Below are 27,767 nucleotides of genomic sequence, written 5' to 3'. Positions count from 1 at the left end.
TCTGATTTAATGCTTCTACCTGCCTCTTCAGTGATTTTTTGGGAGCAAGTTAGTTCTTGTATCCAGGTTGTCAGGGAGTAGGAAGTTCTTAATGATTGTGTTTTAAATTCTTATTTTACTTTTTGGTAACATACATGTTTTGTCCACTGATTTAATCATTGATAGTGAACTGGGTTTTATTTTTCTAATCTGTCTTGGAGGGAGGCAGGATAAAGACGATTTGTGAAAAATGAACCTGTGAACATGATGTTCATAAATTTAGAAAATGCAGAAGGAATACAATAGGAGACACCAAGGGGAAAAAGAAAAAAATGCTAAAATGTGAAACTAGGGACTTGGGTGTTAGGTTTAAAGTTGCGCAGTCGTTTAGAGATTTAGGAGAGAGGGTTTCACCCGCCTCTAAAACACAAATTTGGAATGCTTTTGGGAAGTAACTGATTATAAATGATTACATCAGTGGTTCACAGTTTAGGTCTGATCCAAAGATTATATTCTTTGTTAACTACTTTGAACGTGGCTGAAGACTCAGGCATGCCCGGTGGCATTTTGGACATTATTCCGTGACTCTTTCACTGTATCACAAAATTCATTTGAAATCCCCCTCCATTTAAAAAGTGGTGGGCATTTAGTATGAGGAACATTTCTGAATAACACCCCCCCCCCAGGGGGGCCCATGTGGCACTACGTGTAGTTGTTTGGATCCTGGCAGCTGTGTTTTCCTGCTTATGCAAGCAGTAAGGCTTAAATCAATATTGTAAGCACAATATTTCATATATAATGGCAAAATATTTCCCACACAGCTTCCTTGCTTCTTTTTGAGTGTTGGCATAAAGACATACACTTACGATATTAGGACCTGATTATTTTGTCTGCTTTTTCCACTCTGTGTGTAGTTTACGCGTGAACCTCGACATGGGGAAAATAGTGTACAGCTGGATGATCCGGAGGGATTCCAAAATTCCTGGCACAGTGGTTCGATCCAGCACAATCCCAGAACAATTAGGAAGAATATCCTATTTGCTTACAGATAAAACAGGTATCTTTGCAGGCGAAGGAGTTGTGTTCTAATGCATAAGAAAGAAAAGGTTGCTCTTAGAGTTGACAGCATGTCTGAGAAGTTTTCATCAGCTTTGAGTCAATCAAAACTTCAAATCTCAGTCATGATTTTGGGTTAGCAGACATGTCATCCATTGGGCATCACAGACCATACAACTGCAATGTCTACAAAGCAATGTTTTAAGAAATCCTCTAGGTTCCCTTCCCATTTTTAGGAGCCATTGCGGTTAGAGCATTGGACTAGAATGGGAGAAACCCATGTTCAAATCACTAACTCACTGGATATTCCTGGGTCAGTCATTTCTCTCTCTCAGCCTAGCCTACTTCACAGGGTTAAGATAATGTGGACGAGGGGGAAACCACTAACTTGCACTCCTTGAAGGAAAATTGGAACAAAATGTATTAAATCTCAGATCCAATGTGGAGATTCTTCTTATGGAAGACTAAACAAACCAGATCTCTATTCGTAGTAATGGTTTCAATAGCAAACAAAGAGGGTTTTCCTCCACTGTTATAATGCACCACCAGCCCAACTAAAGTACAAGATCAGCTTTACTACTGACAGTTTAGCAACCTAAATAGCCCAGACTAGTCAGCTCTTGTCAGAGCTTAAAAACTAAGCAGAATTGATCATGATTAGTACTTGGATGGGAGACTATCGTAAAAGAACAGGCTTGCTACACAAAGGCAGTCAAGGTTCTCCATAAGTTGGTTTCAACTTGGTGGGAGACTTAATTTTACCTTACTGACAATATAATCAATATCATTTGTTCTGAAGCATAAGACTTCGGATTTCAACAAAGCTTAATGGAAACATTTAGGGTCAGAAATGTGATATACCAGTGACCTCAGCTTCCGTCACAAAGACTGCAGTGTTAGTAGGGCAGATGTGATTCTTTATTAATTTAAGATGAATATTTTCTTTGGGTCTTACTGTTGCTTTTAATTACCAGTGCTTTTAATTACTGGAGACAGTGCATTACGGTAGCTAGAGTGTCAGAGTAGGGTTTGAGAGACCCAGGTTCAATTTCCTGCTCTGCTATAGAAGCTCAATGGGTGATCGTGGGCCAGTCATACACTCTCAGCCTAACCTACCTCACAGGGTTGTTGTGAGGATAAAATGGAGGAGAGGAAAATGGTAGAAGTTGCTTTGGGTCTCTATTGGGGAGAAGTAAGTAAATAAATAAATATTCTACTGGCCAAAAAGAGGGCTACCTAACAAGCTGCATCCATGCATATGCAGTGATTTTTAAAAAGCCTACACTTGGAGGACATAATTGGGGGCCATAATTTTGTAATTAATATTATAATTGTGTGTGTGTGTTGTTTATACACGCACATACATGCATCTTGTCTCTCTCACAGGGATATGAGAACATTACAATGTTTATGAGTCTACCATGGGGTCTCTTAGTTGCAGCCGCAAGTTCCTAGTGGGAACTCCATTTAAAAGTGCTGTAGTGATTTGATTAGACTCAGAACGGCTGTGCAAGGGGAGGAGGGGGTTCTGCTCCCCCCCGCACCATTTTCCTGAGTTGAAATGTTTCCAGGGGGCGTTCGTTGCCCCCCATGTGCAAGCATTCAGTGCATATGAAGCCCCCCTCCAAAACAAGGCCAATGACACCCTCTCCCAGACCCATTTTGGCTCTGTAAAATGACACAGGAGAAAGGCAGGAGCCCCCTATGACACAGTTCCAATCCAAATTGGACCCCAGCAGTGCTTTTAAATGAAGTTCCAACTGATAACTTACAGCTGCAATATGGCTGAGAGTCCCCGTACGTTGTTACATGTAGTTTGGCCCTTTGGAATATGCAGTTTGGTTTGCTCACATGCTGAGTTCAGACATCATGAACCAACTGGTCTACCGATGGGCTTATGCTCCCTCCCTCCCTCCTTCCTTCACACAGCAAGCCAAGATTAAAGATGAAAGTCTTCAGTGAACTCTGTGTTGTTATGATGCACAAATGTGGCCACCTTAATTTTCTTTCTCAGGAATTAGGATCATTAACTGAGATGCTTGAGGATTCTGGTTACTGGACATTTAGCATCACAATACATTGGAATTGGTTGAAGACTTTAGTCTTTAATCTTGGCTTGCTGTAGTATGCATAGAAAGCAGTCTGTGCGTTTGTGTGTGTATCTGCATCCGTGCATGCACATGTGTACAAGCCCAGCAATTGGTTTTTAGCCCATCATGAACAAACCCTAGTCTAAGACAGTGCCAAATAGAAAAATCTTAAAAGGGGATGTTTGGCCACCTGTCCTTCAAAAGAGGGGAATTGAAAGTGTATCCCCAACATTATGGTATTTCCTTTTCACTTCGAAAGTTGAAATTTGGTACATATATACCAAAAAGACAAATAAGTGGGTTCTAGGTCAATCAAGCTGGAATTTTCCCTAGAAGCTAAAATGACAAAACCAAGGCTATTGTACTTTGGTCACATCATGAGAAGACAAAACTGTCTGGTAAAGTCAGTAATGCTAGGAAAAGTGGAAGGCAGTAAGAAAAGAGGAAGACCTAACTCGAGATGGCTTGGCTCAGTAAAAGAAGCCACGTCCTCCAGTTTGCAGGATCTGAGCAGGTCTGTTAATGATAGGACATTTTGGAGGTCTTTCATTCATAGGGTCACTATAAGTCAGAGGTGACTTGACATCACATAACACAAGGCACTACTAGTCTCAATGGGATTGGATTCTATCTGAATTCCATGCAAGATAGTATAACTTCCCTGCTTCCCTTCTCCCATTGCAGGCCAAATTGCCCCCCCCCCCCCACACACACACATACACACACTGCTCCAGGGGGATAGGACCGCTAGGAGCAGCATGAAGAGAGAGTTGGAGAGCTGCCATTGCAGAGGCAGGATCTGCAAAAATCATCTGTTTCCTTGCATGTAGAGATCTTTCCCATGGGATCCAACCCATAGTCTTCCCGCAGCGTACACCAACAATTTAGTCAGTCTTTTCATATTATTAAGGTATCTTGGCTCATCCTCCAAAATCCAAATAACCATTTTGCTTCATGTCAAGAGGAAAATACAGCAGGCATATTGTGCCCCTTCTCTTAGCTGTTGATCAAAGAGCAGGAATGAAAAATATGAGCCGGCCCTGATCTGGCTATCCATGACTTAGAATTTTGCTCTTGTTCTAGGGACCCTAACGCAAAATGAGATGGTTTTCAAACGCCTGCACCTTGGAACTGTGGCTTATGGACTAGACTCCATGGATGAAGTTCAGAGCCATATATTTAGTATATACACTCAGGTAAGCAGGGCAATGTTATTGGAAAGTTTCATGATGGAATTAATGGTCAGGAAGGATCCAAAGTACTGGAAAGATACTTCTGAGAGCTTAATGGGCCTTCGAACTTGGTGTGTTTTTTCTCTAGCTCAATATCCTATGCTATGGGGCACAGGGTTTGGTTTTTGAAAGTGAAGGGCATTTCATAGAATCATAGAATCATAGAGTTGGAAGGGGCCATGCAGACCATCTAGTCCAACCCCCTGCCCAGTGCAGGATCAAGTTTCTCAGCAACTTGTGATGTTGCATTTGGAAGGTCAATACCTGTGTAAAAAAGTAAAAGCCAAAAATTCCGCAGGGGTGGGCAGTCTGAGCCAGAGTAGCTCTTTGGATCCAATGGATCATTGTTGTGGGTGGAAAGATTTTCTTCTGCAAAGTGTGATAGAACAACATTTGGGGGTGTATTGGGGGAGATGAGAAAGTCACACTTGGAAGGCAGAAATGTTCTATCTGCAAAAATTCTCCTTTGGATCCGAGCCCATAGGTTGGAGATTTGGGGCAGGACATGTGCAATAGGGAGGCAGCATGCTGTTGCTACTTCAGAAGCTTTTGTTTGGAACCTTCAAGAGTTATAGGGCCAAGCTACATATTAGGGTTGTCATATGACCATCATGGGGACTTACAGAGAACAGTTCTCCTGGGAGTTCATTTCTAAAGCATGTGTTTGGATTGGGAATACAGGAAAAAGGGCTCCCCTCTGCCCCATTTTCTAGATACAAAACAGCCTGGAGAGGGTGATACTTGACCCATTGGCAGCTGCACATGTACTGATGGGCTGCACATGTTGCTGTCAATGAGCCAACCAGTAGCTCTTGGAGCCATTTCAGGTAAGGAAAATGGCTCATGGGGGAGGTAGGAGCCACTTCTCCCTCCATACCATATGCACCCTGCTTGCTTGAGAATTGCACAGCGGATGTTGGACTCTAAATCCTCATGGCGGTCATATGTCAGATGTAATGTGAAGTTTAGCCCCTAGTGTCACCTTTATAAACAGATGAGTGTCATTGGTGGTGAATGTACAGTTGGACTGTGGTAAAGCCTTAGCTAAGCAAGCAAGAATAAAGGTGAGTGAAATCCCTGTGTTTTTATGATGATTTTTATGATGATTTTATGATATTTTTATGATGATTCAGTTCAGCCCACATTTTCAAACTAGACATGTTTGAATAGTCCCAAAACACTAAATGGATTTTGATTAACACCAGCTTCTGCTTACCTTTGGTTGGATGAGTTGGTTAACTGGACTTAGATTTCCCTCCTCACTAACTGTGTGGGTGTTGAGGGAGAGGAACGTAAGCTTAGATAACTCACAGGCCTGCATTCATGTTTAACTATAATTCTTGGTGGAAAGGAGATAGTGAGGTACACATGCGGATCCAGCAGCAAGCTGAGTTCAAGCACGTTTCCCCTTAACCATGATTACATGTCAGGTTTGAATAGTGCCTCTGCGAGTAAAGGAATAGCGGGCAATGTTCTGTTTAACCTTTTCCCTTTCAGTGTTTCTCTTTCCAAATCTATTTCCCCCGGAGAAAGGAAAACATTTGATGGGGAGAAGCAATTGTGAGCGGAAAAATATACAAGGGGAAAATGATGAAGCAGCCCTTCTCTTGCCATTCCTTATCTTAAACTCGTAGCCTCTGAAGGCTGCAAAAACAAGACATTGAGGGAAGATACATACTTGCAGCGACATGTCATGGGTGTTTCCCCTTACATTTATGAGGCTATATGGATTCTGAAATCCTGCAATTTCTGGGTGGGGCAAGAACGGTCAACACAAATATGGGGGCTATTGCCATCCCTTTATCCGCATGGTGATGTCAACAATATATTGAAAAAATCTGTAACACTTTATTAATAAAAGCAGTTTATTATATACAAAGATTTTAATTTTTTGTTAAGTAAGGTCCTCAAGCCATTGAATTATGGAAGATGAACGTTTGCCTTTCCAATGCTGTAATATAAGTCTTTTAGCTATAGTAAGGGCATGGAAGGTCCATTTTAATTGACCATTTATTAGGTTCCAGGATACCAGCAGATAATTTAAAAGTACATAAACATCCTCAGAAATCAATGGGTATTCTAATACAAAATTGATATGAGTAATAAATTCCTCCCAAAAAGATCGAATAAGTGGTAATGCTCAAAGCACATGCTTAAGAATTGTGTCCCGAAAGCTTCAGTGCCAGCAATTAGACACTGTACTTAGTCCTTTACTAAAAAGGTGCTGTATACCCTAAACATAATTTTTTGCTGAATAAGCTACATCTTAAGATCCATGGAAGTAAATGGTATAAAGTGTATTGTATACAAAGATGTAACTAATACAGTGAACATAGCTGACCATATGGAAATATGGTTGTTGTGGGTTTTCCGGGCTGTATTGCCGTGGTCTTGGCATTGTAGTTCCTGACGTTTCGCCAGCAGCTGTGGCTGGCATCTTCAAAGGTGTAGCACCAAAAGACAGGTGCTGTCTTTTGGTGCTACACCTCTGAAGATGCCAGCCACAGCTGCTGGCGAAACGTCAGGAACTACAATGCCAAGACCACGGCAATACAGCCCGGAAAACCCACAACAACCATCGTTCTCCGGCCGTGAAAGACTTCGACAATACATATGGAAATAATTGTGTATATGGGAATAGTAAGAAAAAGCATATATTCTGAGAAATTCACTTGTACTTAGCAGGGATGGAGACTTTGCCTTCCCGTGTCTCCTAAGTAGCAAAAACCAAGCAACAGAGAGGAATGGCTTTAGCTGTCAAGGTTTGACCTGTTGGCATTTGCGTAATCATAACTACCCACAGTTTCTCCATCTACTGCTCTAAGGAAGATGGCACAGGGAATTTCTGTTTACTGGCAGGAGCAATAAGAGCTAACAAGAAATTAAACAAGAGCTGTTTATGGCTAGAGATACAACAAATAAAGATTTAACTCCAGTTTGGGGATTGCAATATCTTCTTTCTATCCCCTTTTCAGATATTTAGAGCCATGCATAGTGGGAGCCCGCTAAAGGGAGAGTGCATTACTTGCCATGATCCCAATATGTGCGGTTGCCATTTTGTGTAAGAGGGCAATTTGTAGATTTTCTTTGTGCGTACACGATACAAATGTGTAGCATTAAAAATTCACACATTATCCTCTTCATACAAAATGGTGACCACCCATATTGGGTAGCATTAATGAGTTCCTGTTACACATGATTGCAATATCTGAAAAGGCCTTATGCGTCAGAATAATGTAGGATAGAGAATATGGGAAAGAGGAAGTGATTGGGTTTTTTTTTTTAATGCTTGGAGAAAATTATGACATCCACCTTTATGGGAATCTGCTTTCTCCATTGCCATGTCTTGGTCACTGTCAGGGAACAATGAATGAGGTTGTCTTGAGTTTTGATACAGATCTTGATTAAACTTTGACTGATATAATTTTTATTTACATACAGGAAAGTAGCAGTGGACAGTGGTCAAAGGGAGCTTCCTGGGCAGTATAAGTTTAAATATAATTAAAAGGTTAGATTCTTTGGTAATTGGAAGCATTTGCTAACCATGATTCATTTAAACTGTAGTTCTGATTCATTGCTCTAATTATTGTTACCATGCCATGCCCTTTGACCTGGAAGTGAAACTTTTGTCCTCTTGACACAAGAGGTTAACAGAGCAGGAAACGGGATGGCTATATGTTCCCCTTGTGACTGGCATAATTTAGTAATTGTAAAATTACCTGAAAGGTCTGATGTGGACTCTAAAAATAGTATTAAAAATTAAAAGAGCAGCTTACAGCCCATCTGTTTTCAGTGATCATGTTTATGAATGCATAAGTTTGTTCATTCAGTCTTTTTTTTTTTGCTTAATTGATTTCCTCAAAAGGTTCAGTATTTTTATAGTTTTATTTTAGCTGTACAATTTTCCTGAGCAGCTATGAACCTCTGTTCAAAAGTTTCGATACCCCATTACTTTCTTGGTCTAAGTGAATGTTTCATAGCATGCAGAAGACCAAAGAACATTGTCTTTGTTCTAGGAAGGCCTGTGTCATCTAAACCACTGGGTTATTTTATTTTATTTTATTTTATTTTATTTTATTTTATTTTATTTTATTTATAGTCCGCCTTTCTCATTAAGATCCAAGGCGGATTACACACAGCAAGTCAATATAATCAACAGCCAGGACGTTCAGTGAACAAAATACAATATGATCCACAGTTGGGACATGAACAAATGCAATAGGATATGGATCTCAGACATTTGAAAACAAGCTTAAATCCCAACACGGAGATGAAACATTTGTGAAACAAAGCGAAAGTAATTAAACAGAACAATTTTAACAAAGCGGAAAGTACTCAGTAGAAATATATCAAATCAGCAGACAGTATCCAATCGAGTAGTTTACAGTCCCTGTCTTTTACCAAAGCATCAGGGCCCTATTACTTGAGTAAAAAAGCCCTTATGAATAATTCAGCTTTGCACAGTTCATGGAAAGCCAGGAGAACAGAAGCTTTCCTGACCTCCTCGGGCAGGCCATGCCATAAGATAGGGGCTACTGCTGAGAAATCACATGTATGGGCAGCTGTAGATTTTGCCCGGCTGCAGGGTAGTATCTACAGAAGACCCTGCTATGGTGGAGCGCAAGGTGAGAAGCAGTCCTGCAAATATGAGGGATCAGTGAAGGGTTTTGTATGAGACGAAGGGTTTTGTATTAGATAATCAAGACGTATTGAGCCTGAAGGACTCCTTGAAATTCTGCTCCTGGGGCACAGCTGTCCACTTGGATCAGCTTAGCGGGTAAATCTGCAATGGAAGAAAGGTTTCAGCACACATACACACCTCAACACCACCACCATCACAAACACACTTCTATTAATCGAAATCAACTGCAGGATCCAACCCAGTGTCTTTCTGCATGAGTTCTCCATCTCTGCATAGGAATAAACTCTTGTAAGGATAAGCCTGTTACTGAATTTCCTGAAAGTTGTGGTTGGATTCAGAATCTGGAGTTTATTTTACAGCTTTTTGTAAGTCAAGATAAAATTGTGGCTGCATTTCTCCTAACCAAAATCATTATAATCGCAAGCAAAATTGACGTTAAAAGTTGTGCCTCTTTTGTTTAAAAATGCCATGAGATGCTATAAAATGCTATATAAATGTACTTCTAGCAGTCTTTCTCTTGGGAACAGATCTCTTACAGCCTGGATTTTTTGTTACTGCCCCACTGCTGTTGAACAGCCTCCCAGGTGAGACAGGCATCTCCCCTTGGGACCTTCTAACAAGTCTCTTCCTCCCAGTTAAAACATTTTGGGTGTTGTCCTTTGTCTTAGCAATCCCAGGAGCCACCTGCTTTAAAAGGTCCCACCTTGACTACCAAAGTCCGGAAAACCCTGAGCAGTCGGGTCCACGAGGCGGTGAAAGCAATAGCCCTCTGCCACAATGTGACTCCTGTCTATGAATCAAATGGTGTGACGGATCAGGCAGAAGCGGAGAGGCACTACGAAGATTCCTGCAGGGTGTACCAAGCTTCTAGTCCTGATGAGGTAAAAAGCTTGAGATAACATGATTGGACTTACTGTTTTGGATTGTGGGGTGGGACTTGCTGCTTTGAGGTGGAGCAGCATGCACAACTGTTCAATTTCAGCTAGCATCAAATGTGGAGAGATTTGTTCAGACCAGCATAATTAAGATAAGTGGCATTCATATATAAAGGATTTATCTAGACTTCAAGTCTGCACCATCAAGTACATACTTTTAAAAAATGTGCTAAAACCTCTTTCCCAATAAAATTCTGAACCACAGTATTTAAAAGCCTTAGTGTGTGTGTGTGTGTTTGTGTGTGTGTGTCGGGGGTGAGCAAACACAAAGTACAGAAGGGTTTAATGGTGTGTGTGAGAAGTCTGTGTGCAGTGTCTCCGTCCCCACTACAGATTAGTGTTAAATTAGAGTGGGATGTCAGTTGAAACCCTCATATAAGAAAGATGGTGCTAAGCAGGCATTCCCTGTGGGAAATTCTTTCAAAGTCCCTTTAATCTGCATCCAGAATTCTACCTTTGAAATTCTATAGCAATAAAATATTATTAACGCAGGAAGGTCAGCTTGTGTCAAAGTTGGAACAAAACCTTGTGGTTGGGATGTTTTGTGGAGGTTTTTTCCCTCTTGCTTTTGAGCAGCGAGGGTAATTTCTACCAGTTGGTACAGGATTCATTTCCTGAAACACAAAGCAGGATTTCCTAAATTTGTTTCCTGTGCACATTCCTGGGTAGGAACTCTTGAAAGCATCTTTTATTGAGAGATCAGTTACAGCCTTTAGGGGGCTCTGTGGTCCTGTCAGGTTGAGGCCATACAGTAACAGAGAAGGGAAATGTAATAGGTAGAATCTGATTGGAGATAATCGCCTGAGAGGATTCTTGGCATCCTGGCCTTTAACCCTGACAACACTTCATTGCTTCGCAGGATGTGAAAGAATGTCCTGACCAACGGCCCACCCGACAGCATTCCTCACGTCCATGTTGACTGACTGAAAGCGCTGGAGCAGTGGCCAACTGTAAACAAGGATGTGTTTGGCTCTGTCCAGCTCCGAAGGGTTATCAATCAATAGCGATAGTTTGATGTGATTTAATGAGCTGAACGAGTAAACATTTATGCAGATAAATTAGGGAGCGGTCTGAAACAGCTGGCCACACTTCCCCCAGTGTAGTTTGGGGCCCTGTTCCGTGCTCCTCCCTTCCCTGAGTGGAAGTTCTCCTTGTAAGGAGGGGGAATACTGGAAGCTTGTAGTGTTTCCCTTGTTTATCAAACCTCTCTTTCACCTTTTAATCTCACCCTTCTTCCAAGAAGCTCAGGGTATCAGATGTGGTTCTCTCTGACTCCTCCAGTATCTGTACTCAAACCTACAGGTTGAATGGAGAGGCAGGCAGGCTTCTATATTGGCTTTACGGATCCTAAAGTGGTGTCTGTCTCCAAGTCTACATCTTCTTCATAAGCTCCCAAAATGTTTTGCTCTAGACAAATGCAAATTGCCTTTTTTCTCCCTGTTTCCTCAGATCCAAGTCCAAAAGACTACCAATACAAACTAGGCAGATGGGTGTAATATCATATCCCTGGCTAACATAATAATGAATAATGTCTGTTAGGGTACTTTGAATATTATATTAGGGTGCAACTAGAAGAGGCAGTGGAAATAAATCATCGTATCTTCCATCTCATTAGACTTCTATAACTTCTGTAAATAAACATTTTCCTTTTATCCTTACAACAACAGCCCCATTGGGCTGACTGGCCCAAGCTCACCCAGGAAGCTTGATGGTAATTCAAGTCAGGGTCTCCCATATCCTAGTCTGACACTACACCATGCTGACTCCCAATACTTTGTTGTTGCTGCAGAGGTTGGGGGCGTAATAAGAAACCTACAAATAGCATTCCCACACAATTGCCTTACTATTTTCCACAACTTTTAAATTTAACTGTTTGGTAGCAAATTGTTGCTGTATCACTTCCATCATCACTCTTTCCATTCCATCTATTTTACTTCCTCAGTGGCCTGGTTCAAGCTGTACATTTCTGGCAGGAAGCTGCTAACACTCTCAGAATCCAAGATAATTAATTACTGTCAGTGGACAGGAAACATCGCCAAGGGGCCTTGGTTTACATTATAGGTCCGTGGTAGAAAAGCTGATTTACTGAGCCAGTTTGGTGTAGTGGTTAAGAGTACGGGACTCTAATCTGGAGAGCCGGGTTTGATTCCCCACTCCTCCACTTGAAGCTAGCTGGGTGGCCTTGGGCTAGTCACAGCTCTCTGGAGCTCTCTCAGCCCCACCCACCTCACAGGGTGTTTTGTGGGGATAAGAATAGCATACTTTGTAAACCACTCTGAGTGGGCCTTAAGTTGTCCTGAAGGGTGGTATATAAATCGAATGTTGTTGTTGTTATTAATGTTGTTATTATTATCCTATTTTCCACAACTTTTAAATTTAACTGTTTGCAGTTAATATTTTCTACTTAGTTTGGATTCCTGGAGTAGTTTTCAATGATAATGTCTTCTATAGCCCATGATACATTCGGTAGGAAAGATCAGACTTTTTCTGTGGCCCAGAGACTGTTCAGGGACATTTTACAATACCCAGACATCAGCTTCCACATTAATGTGCAGATGTGGTTTTCTTATTTTCTCTCGCACATTCACAGTCTGATCCAAAGACCTGCTTTTGGGATGTCTGTGTATGAGCTGGGATTGCAACCAGTATTTTGTTGGCCTGCAACACTTAAATATTTGACCCAAAAAAGTGTCAGGGCTTACAAGTATCAGCATTCCCCACCTCTGGAACTTTGTTCTAATTTCACCTGCTTGGAGGCTGGCTACAATTAAGTAGAGAAAACACTTGAATCGGATCCATCTACGTGTTTCTCCAGGTGGATAATCCACAGAGTGGGACTTTCCAACCTCCCCCATCCTGGTGCAGCAAGGCTGCATTCTGGAGGCTGCAGCAGGATGGGAGAGGTGAGAAGTTCCATTTTTTGAGTAGAAATCCTTTCACCTCTGGAAACACTCCACAAGATCCACGGCTGTGGCTGCAGACCGTTGTCATGTTGAGCAAATATGAAGCCAACCTGTTTTGTTTCCAGCTTAGCATGACTGCCTCACTCCTGCTCCCTTTTCACATGGAACTCAGGGAAGGAATCCCAGTTTTTAAAACCATCTGCGATTATCTGCAATATAAATGCAGGCACCTGTGTTCACCAGCGCTGGTTTTCTCCTAGAATACAAGGATTCCAAACCATGGTCGAATCTGTGCTTAGACTCCCAGTTTGTGAGCAAGAAGGAAAGTAATGGAGCTAACCTTGGTATCTGCACTTGTAGCCTGCAGATAAGGAGAGTTGGGTTTTAGTGAAGATTCTTCCATTGTGCATGAAGAGAGGAGGCAGGATTGAGGATATGTGCAAGCCCAGCAGCAAGTTGGCTGCATGCACAGTATTGACTTAATGTCTGCTTTGCTTGATGCTTGAAATGCATCCTCTTTTTTCGCATTCAGAAGGGACTGCTTGTATTTTCTAGGGGCAAAATGGGGCTATGTGAAGCCTGCCACCACTTCTCACAAGCACAAAAATCTAGAGCCAACTTGCATACGCATACATGCACATGTGTGTCTTGCTGACTGACCACTTTGTGATCGTTCCCCAATGTATGTCTTCAGCACAAACTTATGATGATCACAATGTCCCGTACTCGCTTACAGTTTATAAGGAAGCACTGAAGCATATTCTGTTTTGAAAAGGCCACTGCACTGTAATAGCTTTGGGTTACATTAAAAAAACGTTTTCATTCTCTGAGCCACTTAATAGTGACTTCAATGCCTGGAGCTACCAGCTGTAAGAAGTTTTTTGTCTGTCTGTCTGTCTGTCTGTCTGTCTGTCTGTCTGTCTGTTTGTTTGTTTGTTTGTTTGTTTGTTTGTTTGTTTGTTTGTTTGTTTGTTTGTTTGTTGCCCACCCTCCCTACAAGCACGCTTAGGGTAGGATACCACAATAAAAGAATATAAAATAGATAGTTCCGCTTTAACACCAGAAGGCCAGGTGTGTGTGTGAAATGCTGGCGAGGAAGGGGCAAACACACTTTTGATAGTGGCTGCTGTAGCAGATGAAATCTGGGGGGGCGGATGTTCCAACAACTGAGCAACTTTATTCTCTGCCTCACCCTCTTCTCCCTTTCCCCCTCCCTCCTGTTTCATTTGCATGACCTCTGAACTTTGAAGCTCAGCGGTCTATCTGACCTATGACCTTTCTTCTGTTTAGGTGGCCCTGGTACAGTGGACAGAGAGTGTAGGCTTGACCCTGGTTGGCAGAGATCAGTCTTCTATGCAGCTGAGGACGCCTGGTGGCCACATCTTAAATTATACCATTCTGCAGATCTTTCCATTCACTTACGAAAGTAAACGTATGGGGATCATCGTTCGGGTGAGTTGTGTTCAACTTCACGATAATAGTCTTAAAATACAAACTGGGTAAGTCATAGTGGACACCTTTTTATCAATATCTTTCAGTAAGTAAAACTATGTCGCCACAATCCTACAATGTAATCAGATTAGCACTGGGAAGGTTGCTGGTCTTAGGGTTGCCAACCTCTGGGTGTATTTGGGTATGTTTTCATAATGTTCAAATACAATGAAAGGAATGAATCGACAGGTGTTGTGGAGAGAGAAATAAGGACTCTCCACATATGCAATATCAGGTCACTTTGGACTTGAGTGAATGAAATAATCTGATTTTAGATCACGAGGCGCCATGCATTTTTAAATGCAATTATAAACAAGTTGTTTTGTACGGTGGTCAGTTTATTTGGTAAAATCTAGTTTGTTTTAGAATAATTTACATGGTGTTTTAACACAGTGGTCTCCAGCCTTTCCAGAACCAACCCACTGATCTGCTATCATGTAACTGGAAGTCATGTGACATCGGTGTCTTGTAACAGGAACAAGGGGAGCCAGGTGACAGGGCCAAGACTATGGACAGTAAAGAGCTGAGGAAATGAAGCACAAACCATGAAACCCAGAGATGCCAATATTGTGAGAAATAAACAAAGGGCCAGAGTCCTGGAAGAATCTTGTCCACCACTGATTGACCTTGTCTTGCTGTCCTGCTGGTCTTTTCAGCAGGTGTGCAAAGAGAGTTGTGGAGCATAGTGGAATCCTTGCTTTTTGTGCAGCAGGTCCTTCCAAAAGGCAGTATTAAAAAGCTTGCTCTTTGAGAGCTCACAACTACAGTTGCCCTGCTGAACTTGGCACTGGCAGAAGGGCTGGAAGTGGGGACAAGGGAGCAGGCGTGTGACATCACCAATATCACTACGTCACTTCTGGAAAAGACAAAGGGTAGCCATAGGAGTCTCCATACACTATAGTAAAAGCCATATGGTAAAACCATAGAGTTTCTGGAGATTCCTAGACCTACCCATTGTCACTTCTTGGTTGTACATGGAAGTGATATAGCAACGTTAGCAACTGTGCTAATTTTTAATTACATTTTTCTCCCCCTGCTGCTTTGAGCAGCTTGCCAGCGGGAGACTAGCAAACCTACCCACAACCCATCTGGGTTAAAGACCACACTGGTTTTGAGCTTTCAGAGTATTCTCAGAGCTTATCATGGGGGAGGGGGGCAGGAGAGTCATTTGATCCAAGCTTCACGTTCATGGAGGGCCTGATACTTTTGATATTATCTCTAAATGAGGTTATACATACAATAGCAGAGATACTCTGACAGGACTGAAATAAAACTTTGTTCACTTGTGTCTCATTACTGGGCTACACCTCATGTGGTGCACTATGAATTAATATCATATATCATATCATATCAGTTCTAATAGCCAAGCGTGGCCCCATCTGCATACGCTTAAATCTGCAGATTGGAGCCGTACTGACAGCAAACCAATAGTTCTGCAAATGTGATAGTCCCCTGCAAATAAATCTGGAAAAATTTGAAAAACACATTGGGAGTTTAGACCCCTTCCCCCAAAACAAGAGCATTGTTTGCTCTTGCGCACACAACATACTTACCTCCGCCTGGGCCTCAAAAATGGAAGAGGCTCTGCCTATGCTTTATCTCCACAACCGTTATAATAATCTTGCCAGATTGAATCAGAATGATAATCCCCATCTTGCATATGGGGTGCTGAGGCTGAAATCCAAATTTGAATTGGAGGCACTAGGTCTCGTTAATGTTCTTTCAGTAAAGATCGTCAACAGACTGTCCCATCTGGATAATACTGTCTCTGACCAGCAGAATTTCAGAGGCAGCAGAGGCCAACCACCTGGCCTCAGGTGGCCTCTCTTACATTCTGTTGTTGACGAACTAGCGTGCATGACTTGGCAACCTGTCAAATGCAACAACAAGCTGTTTTGCAAAGCCCCTGGTGGAACCAGAGGGTAGGCGAGCTGCTGGAGCTGCTCAATGTGAACAGGTTTCTGTGAGCTGAGAGCCTTCTTTGGCAAGCCCTGGGACAGATCCATCTGCAAGCTCTAACTTTTCCATTCTGTTAAAATTTGCGGTCAGTGTAGGCTGATCTAAAATGTCAGGTTTTGTATCTCACTGCGCACATGGCGGCCCAGGTTATGCTACTGGCTGTGGAATGTATTTCAGGAACTCCCTGTTACTTGATGTATGGAGCAAAAGAGATAGTTGCTGCATCCATTTAATTTATTTTATTTAGTAATAACAACAACATTTGATTTATATACCGCCCTTCAGGATGACTTAACACCCACTCAGAGTGGTTTACAAACTATGCCATTATTATCCCCACAACAAAACACCCTGTGAGGTGAGTGGGGCTGAGAGTGCTAGAAGCTGTGACTGATCCAAGGTCACCCAGCTGGCTTCAAGTGGAGGAGTGAGGAATCAAACCCAGTTCTCTAGATTAGAGTCCCGCACTCAACCACTACACCGAACTGACTCTCAAACTGGCTCTTAAAACATTTGTATACTGCCTTCCTGCCCGAATAGGTTTCCCAAGGTGGTGAACGTTTAAAAATATAAGCACTTTAAACAATTTAAATTTAAAACGTTTAAAATATTATAAAAATAATTCAATAAAAACACAAACACACACAAACACACAACACCAAGAAAACAGGGAGGAGACCCAGTTACAGTTTTTGAGCATGAAGGCTTTGCTGCCTGTGTACCTGGGAGAACTTCAGCAGGCTGCCACACAGTTATGAAAGGAGACTCTGCACTGCATGTCAGAACTTTCCTGGCTTCTACAAAGGCATGGAGCTTCTAATTGCTGGAAAATCCTCAAAAAGGCCAGGAGATATGCCTGTTTCCTGTTCTAAGGACCCAGAATAACACTTGGGCCTCTGCCCTTTGTGGAGATATGCAAACTTCCAGTGAGTTCTGGGTGGACATCTTGGTGTGTGGGGATGGGGGGAATCGGAAGGACCAGGGTAAGAGAAGCAATGTGCCATTTTGCACATGATGGAGAAGCACTAAGGAACCGAATTCACAAGGTCCCTGCAGAAGCAGCATATAAATTTTCTAAAGAAATAATTCAGAGACCTTCCTGTGTAGCCTCAGATAGAGCTACAAGCTACAAGAGACGAATTACATGAGGACACGCACGTGAAGGGAGTAGCAATGTTAGCCAGGAAGCTGAGTTTTAAAAGAGATCGGAAGGCTTTGTCAATTTCCCCTCTCTACAGAGCCAGGGAGATGGCTGCTCAGAGGGTTTGTTAACTTCCTCTTTGCAAAGCCCCTGGTGGAACCTAAGAAGGTTCTGTCAGTTTCACCTCCCCTTTTAGGAGGCAAAGAGGAAATTAACAAACCCTCTGAGCAGCCATCTCCCTGGCTCTATAGAGAGGGGAAATTGACAAAGCCTTCCGATCTCTTTTAAAACTCAGCTTCCTGGCTAACATTACGACTCCCTTCACGTGCGTGTCCTCATGTAATTCATCTCTTGTAGCTTGGCACAGAGATGGGGGAGAGGGTTTTGGTTCATCTGTGTCATTCTTTCCTGCGCAGCCTGAAGTAGGAAGCCAGTGACTCCTCACTAGTCCACCTGCTCATCCCTAATCATCATTTATACCTGTGATTGCTTCCCCACCTTTCCTGAAGGGGATCAGCATCCCTGTGGGAGAAAGGGAGCCACCTGTCAGTATGTATAGACCCCTCCCTGTGACCTTTGCTGAGCCATTGCCAATCTGCTGTGACTATTTAAGGAGATGGTCTGTTGCAGCAGCCACCCAGGGGGTGGCAACCTTCCACCTGCCACACAGAGGTCTGTCATCAGTCATGGCTCACCTCTTCCCTCCTTAGCAGCCTTGACTGTGGCTCAGTGATTTGCATGCTGGAGGTTCCTGGCTTCTTGGTTGAAGGATTTGGTCAACAGCTTGCAGGCAACCAGGTGTTGGGAAAGATCTTTCTCAATATGAGACCCTGGTGAGCCTTTGGTGTACAGGGCACACAGAACTATCAGAATCTGTAGTTTGACTCTGTAGAAGACATCTGCGTAGGTTAATTCTCTCCTGCATAAGAGAGCCAGTTTGGTGTAGTAGTTAAGATCGCGGGACTCTAATCTGGAGAGCCGGGTTTGATTCCCTACTCCTCCACTTGAAGCCAGCTGGGTGACCTTGGGCTAGTCACGGCTCTCTGGAGCTCTCTCAGCCCCACCCACCTCACAGGGTGTTTTGTTATGGGGATAATAATGACATACTTTGTAAACCGCTCTGAGTGGACATTAAGTTGTTCTGAAGGGCGGTATATAAACCTGTTGTTGTTGTTGTTGTTGTTATTCCTTTTCCAGGTTCTCCAGATACCTCTAGACTTTATTAATGTTCAGGGGGAGAATGCAAGACCTTTGTCTCCCTTCTCGGTTTTGCAATATCTGTGTCTTAAAAACTGAATCCTAGAGGTTCCTTAGTTCTTGTCCTAGGTCCAAGAGGGCTCATTATAGCCAGACAGCCATACTATTGCTGGTATCTCCTATTGGGAAGAAGCTGTCTGTTCTACTACAAAACTTTCTGCCCTTTGCAATTGCAGTTGTTTTCTTTGCAATTCAGAGAGCGCTGTTGTCATATGTAGAATGCAAGAGGGAAAGGCCTTTGAACTCTGGCCAAAATCAGACCATGGTGGAAAAAGCAGTGGTTGAGAAACAATACAACTGGCACATCATTCTGCAGATTTATAGTAGTAATCCTACCATAACATGGGAATGTGCTAACCTCCTACTGAACTTGATGAGGGGAAATGACTAATGCAAGGAGATAGTTGATATGTTATTTATATTGGACAAAAGATCTAAACTACATTAAAGCTAGTTCTATACCACAGGAAGAGGAGTCCCTCTTGCGTTTCCTACCAAAATGTTAAAGGCTTCTTAACAGTTTAAAATCATTTAATACGCAAACATCTACCGTAACGGATGCCAGAGATCTTTTTTATTTTAAGGGTATATTTTTTCCAGCCTCTGTTGCTAGTCTGATTTGAACTTTCCGTATATCAACATAGACCTTCAAGCAACCCCTCTGCAGAATTAGGTAGAACAATTCTGTCACCCAGGGCCTGACTTCCTGTTACATTTATGCCAGGTACATCTCCAAGCTGGCTGTAGAGACAAGATCTGAAGTTCTGTACTTCTCGGAGTGGAGGATTAGAGCTTCCCTCCCACCTTGTTTTCCTGACCTAAAGCAGCTTGGGGGGAGGCTGCTGTTTGCCGCGTTGGTGGCCATATGTATACTAATAATCTACACATTACTATTGGGACATAATTGGGACAATTGAGCTCCTGAGCATCATTTCAGAATGGCACGGGAGTAAGGTGTAAGCCCAGTCTCTCTATGGTCCTGATCCAAGTCAGACCCAAGCACTCTTAAGAGCAGAACTTCAAAAGATGCTTCTCTGCCTGGCCCTCTGCCTGGGAAAAATGTAAAGATTAGTTAGGTCTTCAGTATTTGTGAAACGGGCACTGAAGTTTTGGTTCGTAATCCAGCACAGAGCTATAAACATGTAATCCCATTGATTTCAGTGACAAAGCTATCTTAACTCTGTTTTGGATCATGGGATAATTACGCCACAGCTTATAGTCCAAACTAAGACGGCAAAAAAGGGTTGCAGACAATAATGTTCTTGAAAAAATGGGCTCCATTTGAAAGAGAAATTGGATTAGTTTAAACTGGAGAAATAAAGAATGATCTGCAGTCGGAAGCCAGGAGTTAAACTACCCGGAATGTTGGGGAACTGTGTTTGGACTCCCTCCCCCAATACATGCAAGTATTTTAGCTGCAAAAAAACTGCTTTTAGGGAGCCCCAAATGGCCCCCTAAGCTAGCAAAGGGTGGGAGCATTTCTAAGCCCACCAAGGGAGGGTGGACCGGTACCCATATATTATGCCTGCCTTTTCCCCCCTCTTGGTGATGGAAAATACCATCAAGTTGCAGCCAACTTATGGTGACACCCCCCATAGGGTTTTCAAGGGAAGAGACATCAAACAAGGGACCATTTTTTAATTAAGTAAATGGCATGGAGACATTTCCCCACCTCCCAGTGACACAGCCCCAGTCCGTTGTGCTATTTCCCCCTTTCCAGGCCATTGTTTGCAGCTAAACTGCATATCATGGGACTTCATCATCATGTATTATTTCCAGGCTGCTTTCAGAGAAATAATGTTCCCCTTAAAGATGGGCAAAATCCGTGTTGTATTTCAGTAGAACTGTGTAGGTGGATCATCAGCTCTGTTGGGTGAGAGGCCTCCTATTTTCCACTGTAAAAATGGAGCCCTTCCCGGTGTGGCAGTTCTGCCTTCAGCCCTTACAAATCTGCTGGTGAGAGAGGAAGCTCTGTTTCAAGCAGCAGCCCAAGAGCATGCTGGAAACTGTCACTCTCCTTTCCCTCCCCAGTGCCAACAAAATTAGCAAGGGTCAAAGAAGATCTGCCAGCTAAGAAGAATTCTATTTCACGTCAGAGGTTGCAGCCAGCAGATCTGCTTGTGAGTAAGCTGCCAGGTGTAGTGGCTAGAGTGATGGACTAGGATCTGGGCAACCCAGGTTTGGTTCCCTACTCTACCATGGAAGCTTACTGGATGACCTTGGATGAGTCACACACTATCAGCCTAACCTACCTCACAGGGTTGTTGTAAGAAAAAAAATGGTGGAGACAAGAATTATGTAAGCCGCTTTAGGTTCCCACTGGGGAGAAAGGTGGGATATAAATGAAGCCAAAAAACCCACGATAGTATTCTGCTTATTTTGCATCTTGTGGAATAATCAGCAGGGTTGCCAGGCCACAGACAGCAAAACCCAGGAGGATATGCAGAGTGGGACCCAGTGTGCCAGCATTATGCCTGCACACTTCCAGTTAAAAACTGAAAGTAACATAGCAGACACTGTAGCATTTTGCAAAAATTAACATAGTAGACACTGTAGCATTTTGAAAAAAATCTATGGTAAAAACTGGAAGTGACATGGCAGACACTAGCATTTTGCAAAAACTCAGTCGTAAAAACTGGAAGTGACATAAGCATGCCAACACAATGCTGACGCACATTCTCTCCTGCTGGTCCGGTAAGTGGGGGCAGGGGTGGGAGGTGGGAGCAGGGGATCCCCTGTCCCAGGTGGGGGAATGGCAAGCCTAGGAATTGTTCAGATAACTTTCTGAGTCTTGTTAAGCTGTTGGCACCCAGCCAGTTTAAGATGGCAGGCAGCATTTCTGTTATCAGTTTGGCTTAGGGTTGCCAAGTCCAGGCTAGGAAATGCCTGGAAATTTGAGGATAGAACCTTGGGAAGCTGAAGTTTGAGAAGGGACCGCTGCGGTGTATTACGTCTTAGAAACCACCCTCCAAAGCAGTCCTTTGCTCCTGGGGAACTTTTCTGTCTAGTCTGGAGATCTGTTGTAATTCCGAGAGATCTGCAGACTCCACCTGGAGGTTGGCAACTTTGGCTTCAGTATGACCAGCAAAGGTGTTTGCAGAGAATGACGCCTGGACCTAGAGATTGTTGAAATGAATAACTGCTTTATCATCTTCCATCATATTCACTTTTTCAATGCCAGCAATATTGTTTATTGCCAACTTTTTGAGGGAACTCTGAACTTTTGGGCATCAGCTGTTTGACCTACGAATGGAGATGTCTCCTAATCTACATAGGTTTGCACTCCCCCTAAAGGAGCAGGTTTGTTGCTTGGAGGTGCTGCTGGACCCAGGCCCCCTTGGTGGTCTCCTGTCCAAATATGGACCATGTCCAACCCTGCTTAGCTTCTACCTCATCTGTGGTCTGTGAGAACCAAGCCTTAGAAGTGGTAATCTTCAAATCAAGTAAATGCTGAGGTGATAGATAGAGTGCTAGATCCCCTTAACCACCTGGTGGGAGAGGGGACCCAGCACTCACATACATTACTTCTGGTGTGGCATTGTGATGTCATTTCCAGGAGTGATGTCATCATGCAGAGCCTGGGAGCTCTCCTGTGTTTTGCACCAAGCTGATTTGGGCCCCAAATGGGGTGCCGTTTGGGGCCTAAATTGCCCCAGTGCAAAGTGTAGGAGCGCTCCTGGGCCTTGCGTGATGACAACACTCCTGGGAGTGACATCATCATGCTGCACCAGAAGTGTACCTGGGAGACCTGTTCCCCCACTTTTTCCCACCCACTGGCCAAGTAAGTGGTGGGGAGGGTGGAAGGTAGGAGCGGGGGATCCACTGCTGCCACCGGGAGACCTGGCAGTCCTAGATCTAGAGCTTCCTTGTGTTGTGTGCAAACAAGTAACTTAACATTTCTGTTTTTGTCTCTTCCCCTCTGTCTGTTTCAGGATGAATCTACAGGAGAAATCACTTTCTACATGAAAGGGGCTGATGTGGTGATGGCTGGCATTGTTCAATACAATGACTGGCTGGAAGAAGAGGTACGGAATGGCCTGTTGACTTTTCATTGTGAAATATCCATTGGCCCAGTGAGTGACCATCTTGAGGCTTCAGTACATGGAATGGTCCAAGAGCAACTGTGGTGCTCTCAAAACTAAGCACATGTGGGCCTAGGGGGGGTACCACTGTGACTGCCCCTGTAAGCGCTTTTAGTTTTCCGATTTAAGTGCTAGATGTAAATGTATAAAAAAAATAGTATTGCAGGATGTAGCCATTAGTGCAGCATCTGAATCCTAGCTGTGTGCAACAAGGAACATTGTGAAAGTCTCTTCAGATTCCCCGTGCCAGGAATGCCGTGGCCCGCAAGTTGCTGCATCAAAACAGAGACCCTCCAATGAATTGTGGTACATCAGACACATTCCATGTATCTCATAGCTTGCTCATGTTGTGGTCCCACGTGAGAGGCAGTTATGCATGCTGGTAACTCCACACAGAAGCTGTAACATTTGGCCGCCCTCATCATGGGGGTAACCTCCATCACGAGGCAAGAGGAAGCATTTAACAGACATAATGTATGAACTGGCTGTTGTGCCAAGTGGAACGTAGCAACTGTTCCTGTGGAAAGTGACCTTTAGGGATACATATACCTCTTATCTCTGACAAATCATGTTTGCATAAGTATAAAAACATTATTGGGACAGTCCAGTAAAACAGCAAAATCATGACATGTAAATTGCCTCCTCTTCCTGCCCCATGCACTTTATCTGATAGCTTCGGAAAGCACACGTTCCCTTTCTGTTCTGATAAATGTTTTTCTCTTAATCGTTCCTGATTGCAAAACTGACTTTGGGGCAGCTTCTTAAAAAGTGAATGATCTTTTGTCCCTTGGCAGTGCGGCAATATGGCCAGAGAAGGGCTCAGGGTCCTTGTGGTCGCCAAGAAATCCCTGACCGAGGAGCAATATCAAGACTTTGAGGTAAGTGTTTCAAATTGTCCTTCAGCACCACCACTCCAGTTAAAACAGATGCAGGGAGAGGCTTGCACTTGAAGCTGAAAGACAAACATTGGGAGGTTCGATTCCCAGATTTCCTGCTGGCTTTGGCCTCGAGTCCACCATGTCATGCAGCAACTGGGACAGGGTTTTCTTACTGGCTGGATGGTGGGAAAGCCGGCTCCACCTCTGGGCAGTTTTTCTTACCCCCTGCAAGACTCGGTCAGCTCCCAGGCATCCAGTCACAGGGACAGAACTTCTGCAGTTCCAAAAAATGGAGGTCTGTGGCCTTGTAAGCATACCGTCACCTTAACAGAAAATGCTCCTCTGAAAAGGAGCATTCTTGCAGACCAACAAGGGTTTGCAAAAGCGTGCTGCCGGTATTCTCATGCAAGGGGGTGTCACCCATACCACATCCTGTGATCCTTCGCTGATCATGTTCTGTTTTGTACCTTTATTAGAGAGATGCTGGGGTTTTGTTCTATTTCCTGTCTGCTAAGAAGTCATCTCTCGTCCCTCCTCCATTTTTTTTAACCACTTTTCCTTTGATAGTAAAATCTTCATGAAAAAGAAAAAAAAAGCCAGTGGACTACAACCATTGCCCTGCAGGACTTATTTTGTCTTATACTGTTTTGTTGCCGGTTTCCCTAAGGAGAAACCAAACTTGGTTCTCTAGCTGCTCTGTCACTTCGTTGTCAATCACATTCTCCCTTATCAGATAAACATGAGGCGGAGAATAATGCTTCAGTTACAGTGGCACAGTTTGCATACTGATTTATTGATGGTAGTTCATAAAGAGATCAGCAGTCAAAGCTGCAAGATGGGATTCTGCCAGGAGTCTTCTTTTTCCATACCAGTGAAGCAGGGACTGGGGGAGGATTTTGCTCTGAAGGTGTCATGCATGCCTTCCAAAGGATTACATGTACAAACATGAGCAAAATGGATGAATACAGATGCTTGCTAGCCAAACTACTATACTTTACCTACATAGGAAGATGGTCTTTGGTCCCAAGGACCTTCCCAAGCAACACCAACTAACCATGCTGGAATGAAAAAAATTCATAACCCGTTGCCTAATCTAGATAGATTTTGGGTGTGAGCCTTGATGCTCTCACCTGCTTTTTGGATACCTTACTGGAGACTCCCCCTCCCAAGGTCAAGGAGACTTTGTCCAACGACTTGCTGGCTTCAGGCAGTTACACAACAGTTTCTGAAGTGCCTTTCCATATCTAGGAGAAGATTATGGCTCCTGCTTCATAAAATGGATCCTTTTGTACCATCATACAGTGTAAACTGAGGATTAATTTAGGGAGGGGAGAACATTGTGCATCACCTTGAGCTCCGTGGGGGAAAGGTGGGGTAAAAATATGCCTCGGGGCAGAGTTGGCACAGAGAATCTGGCAATGGGGCATACATCTGTTCTGGATAAATTGGGTCATAGAGTGTATTGTGGCAGTTGTGAACAATCCATAAAACCCAACCGTGGAACTCCAGGAGGGAAAGGGAAATGAGTTTGTTGTACAATTTTCTTTAGTACTGTATGTGCCATAGATTTAAGCTGGAAAGACAAGGGGTAGATACATGAAGTGATGAAGCTGCCTTGTACGAAGTCAGATATTGGGTCTCTCCAAGTCAGTATTGTCTCCTCTAACAGGCAGCAGCTCACCGGGGTCTTCCATAAGTGATACATGCATCTGAGAAATATACAGAGCCTAAGTTTGTGTTCTTCGTTTGTTTAAATTCATCCTGTTCAGGCTTGTTCTTCTCTCCCTGGCTGCAGGCACATGCATGCACACACACACACATACCCTGTGAAAGATTGATTGTAGGCTCTTGGAGCAGGGGCCTGATAAAATTCTGAAAAGCAGCATATACACTGAGGATGCAAGATAATGATAATGATATCATCATCTTGTGGGATTTCAAGATCCAAACAGAAAAGCATATAATACTCAGGATATTACTGTGGTTGAAAGTAAGAAGGCCAACCTGATCGATGTGACAATCTCAGGGGACAGTCAAATTGAAGAAAAGTAGATTGAAAAGATGATAAAATATCAAGATCTAGGATTTGAAGTTCAGCATCTCGGAGAGAAACATAAAATGGTTATTCTAATAGCGATAGAGGCCCTAGGTGTGATTCTAAAAGAACTAGCTAAATATCTAGGGGATATCAGCATAGACATGATAACAGTGGGTCAGTTGCAAACAGCGGCACTACCTGAAACATTCCACATACTGCGGTGATACCTCACTGACTCCTAGAATCTTGGATAAAATAGGAGTCAGTGAAGGACCAAAAAATTCCAGTTCAAACATCTGGTGGACTGTGATAACCTCATGTAATTGTATTACAACATGGTTGAGAGACCAATCTGAACTCCAAAGGCAATAGAAACAGAGTTCCACTGTGGGTTCCCTTGGAGTGTACAATCCACACCCTTGGAGTGTGCAATCACAGCAACCAACAGACAGTTTAGGTGACACAGTTTAGATGGCTCCCCGTGCTTTCCTAGTAGATTAATGCTTTTTAGTCACCTCAGTGCTTTTCTAGACACACAAACTAGACAAAGCATTTCTTTTCACAGTTGACTTCAAGAGGAAAGAGAGAGAGTTTAAAAAATATATGCTCCACCCCACCCAGACGTTTCCTGCAGCACTTCTTTTCTTCCCAGCACTAGAAACATGTTGGTGTTGGAGGGGTTTTTGTTTGTGTTTTGTCTCCGCCACCTATGAGTATGCTTTCAGCTGAGTAACGGGGAAGAGAGACTGGCTTTGTGTTCTCTGTCTTGGGCTGGCAAATCAGTGTAGCCATCGGCCGCTGGCCTTGAGAGGCGTCATGCCTGCTTTTCCTTTTATGTCTTTTGCATCCATGCAAGAATGGTTTTTAAGCTAGTGAACGGGTGTCTCTGGCCTCGCTAGGCACGCTACATCCAGGCAAAGCTCAGCGTCCATGACCGGTCCCTGAAGGTGGCGACTGTGATAGAGAGCCTGGAGATGGAGCTGGAGCTGCTGTGCCTGACCGGAGTAGAGGATCAGCTGCAGGCCGATGTCAGGCCTACCCTGGAAACTCTGAGGAATGCTGGCATAAAGGTATGGCAAAGCAAGACAAAGAACAACCCCCCCCCACACACACACACACACACCATCCCGGGAGAGTGCCGTGATGAAGAAATGCCAAGGGGAAAGGAGGTTTCCACATCCCTAGGCACAGTTCTAATCTGCCAATAACTGGTTTTATCTTAGTATTCTTTGCATCGCTCTGGTTCCTCAGAATCCCTTTAGGTACTTATATACATATTGCTTTCCCCAAGTGTTTAGGTTTTATTTTTTAAGATCAGATTTCCTGTCGCCTTAAATTTGAGAGAACTGCTAAGTTTAGCGCATGCTAAGAAAAATGCACTTGAATGGTCACCGAGGAGTATGGTTAAGAGAATGGATAAGAAAGGTAAGTTATCGGCCATGTTATAGGAACTGCCCAATAGGTGCTGGGACATTTGGAAAGCCCAGTCAGTGCACCAGTCTCATATGGCATAGTCGCCTTGTTGTGTAAAAGAATCGTATTTTTTCTAGCAATTAAAATGTTGTAGTTTCAGGGCTGTGAAAAAGGGCTGTCATCGTAGAAAAGAGTGTGATGTAGTGGTTAGAGCATCAGGCTAGGATCTGGGAGACGCATGTTCGAACCCCCATGTTGCCATGGAAGCTCACCGGATGACCTTGAACCAGCTGCACACTCTCAGTTTAGCCAATCTCACAAAGTTGTTGTGAGATTAAAATGGAGGATGAGAGGAGAATGGTGTAGCTGCTTTGGGTCCTCATGGGGGGAAGAGGTGGGATATAAGTGAAGTAAGGGAGCCAGTGTGGGTTTGTGGTTGGAGTTTTCGATTAGGATCCGGGAGACCCAGGTTCGAATTCCTGCTCTGCCATGGAAGCTCACTGGGTGACCTTGGGCTAGTCCAACTCTCAGCCTCACCTACCTCACAGGGTTGTTTCGAGGATAAAATGGAGGAGACTAAAACCATGTAAGCAGCTTTGAACCCTCATTTAGGAGAAAAGGCTGGGTGCAAATCAAGTAAATAAATAAATAACCATTAAATTTAATACACA

At 43.4% G+C, this 27,767-nt stretch overlaps 1 protein-coding gene across 1 annotated transcript in view; it reads left to right on the top strand.

Annotated features, from left to right (window-relative positions):
- The window catches only part of ATP9A (ATPase phospholipid transporting 9A (putative)), a 129,860-nt gene that overhangs the window by 76,346 nt on the left and 25,747 nt on the right, over nucleotides 1-27,767 (top strand). Inside the window, exons 12-18 of the mRNA XM_054981182.1 lie at nucleotides 894-1,036; nucleotides 4,209-4,321; nucleotides 9,668-9,880; nucleotides 14,128-14,289; nucleotides 22,618-22,710; nucleotides 23,562-23,645; nucleotides 26,583-26,753. Of these exons, the coding sequence (XP_054837157.1) occupies nucleotides 894-1,036; nucleotides 4,209-4,321; nucleotides 9,668-9,880; nucleotides 14,128-14,289; nucleotides 22,618-22,710; nucleotides 23,562-23,645; nucleotides 26,583-26,753 (979 nt within the window). The remainder of the gene's footprint in view (nucleotides 1-893; nucleotides 1,037-4,208; nucleotides 4,322-9,667; nucleotides 9,881-14,127; nucleotides 14,290-22,617; nucleotides 22,711-23,561; nucleotides 23,646-26,582; nucleotides 26,754-27,767) is intronic.

Source organism: Eublepharis macularius, chromosome 5, assembly GCF_028583425.1.
Source record: "Eublepharis macularius isolate TG4126 chromosome 5, MPM_Emac_v1.0, whole genome shotgun sequence".
Taxonomy (NCBI): Eukaryota; Metazoa; Chordata; class Lepidosauria; order Squamata; family Eublepharidae; genus Eublepharis; species Eublepharis macularius.
The sequence above is the reverse complement of the archived record's forward strand: the minus strand, read 5'-3'. Positions and strand labels throughout refer to the sequence as shown.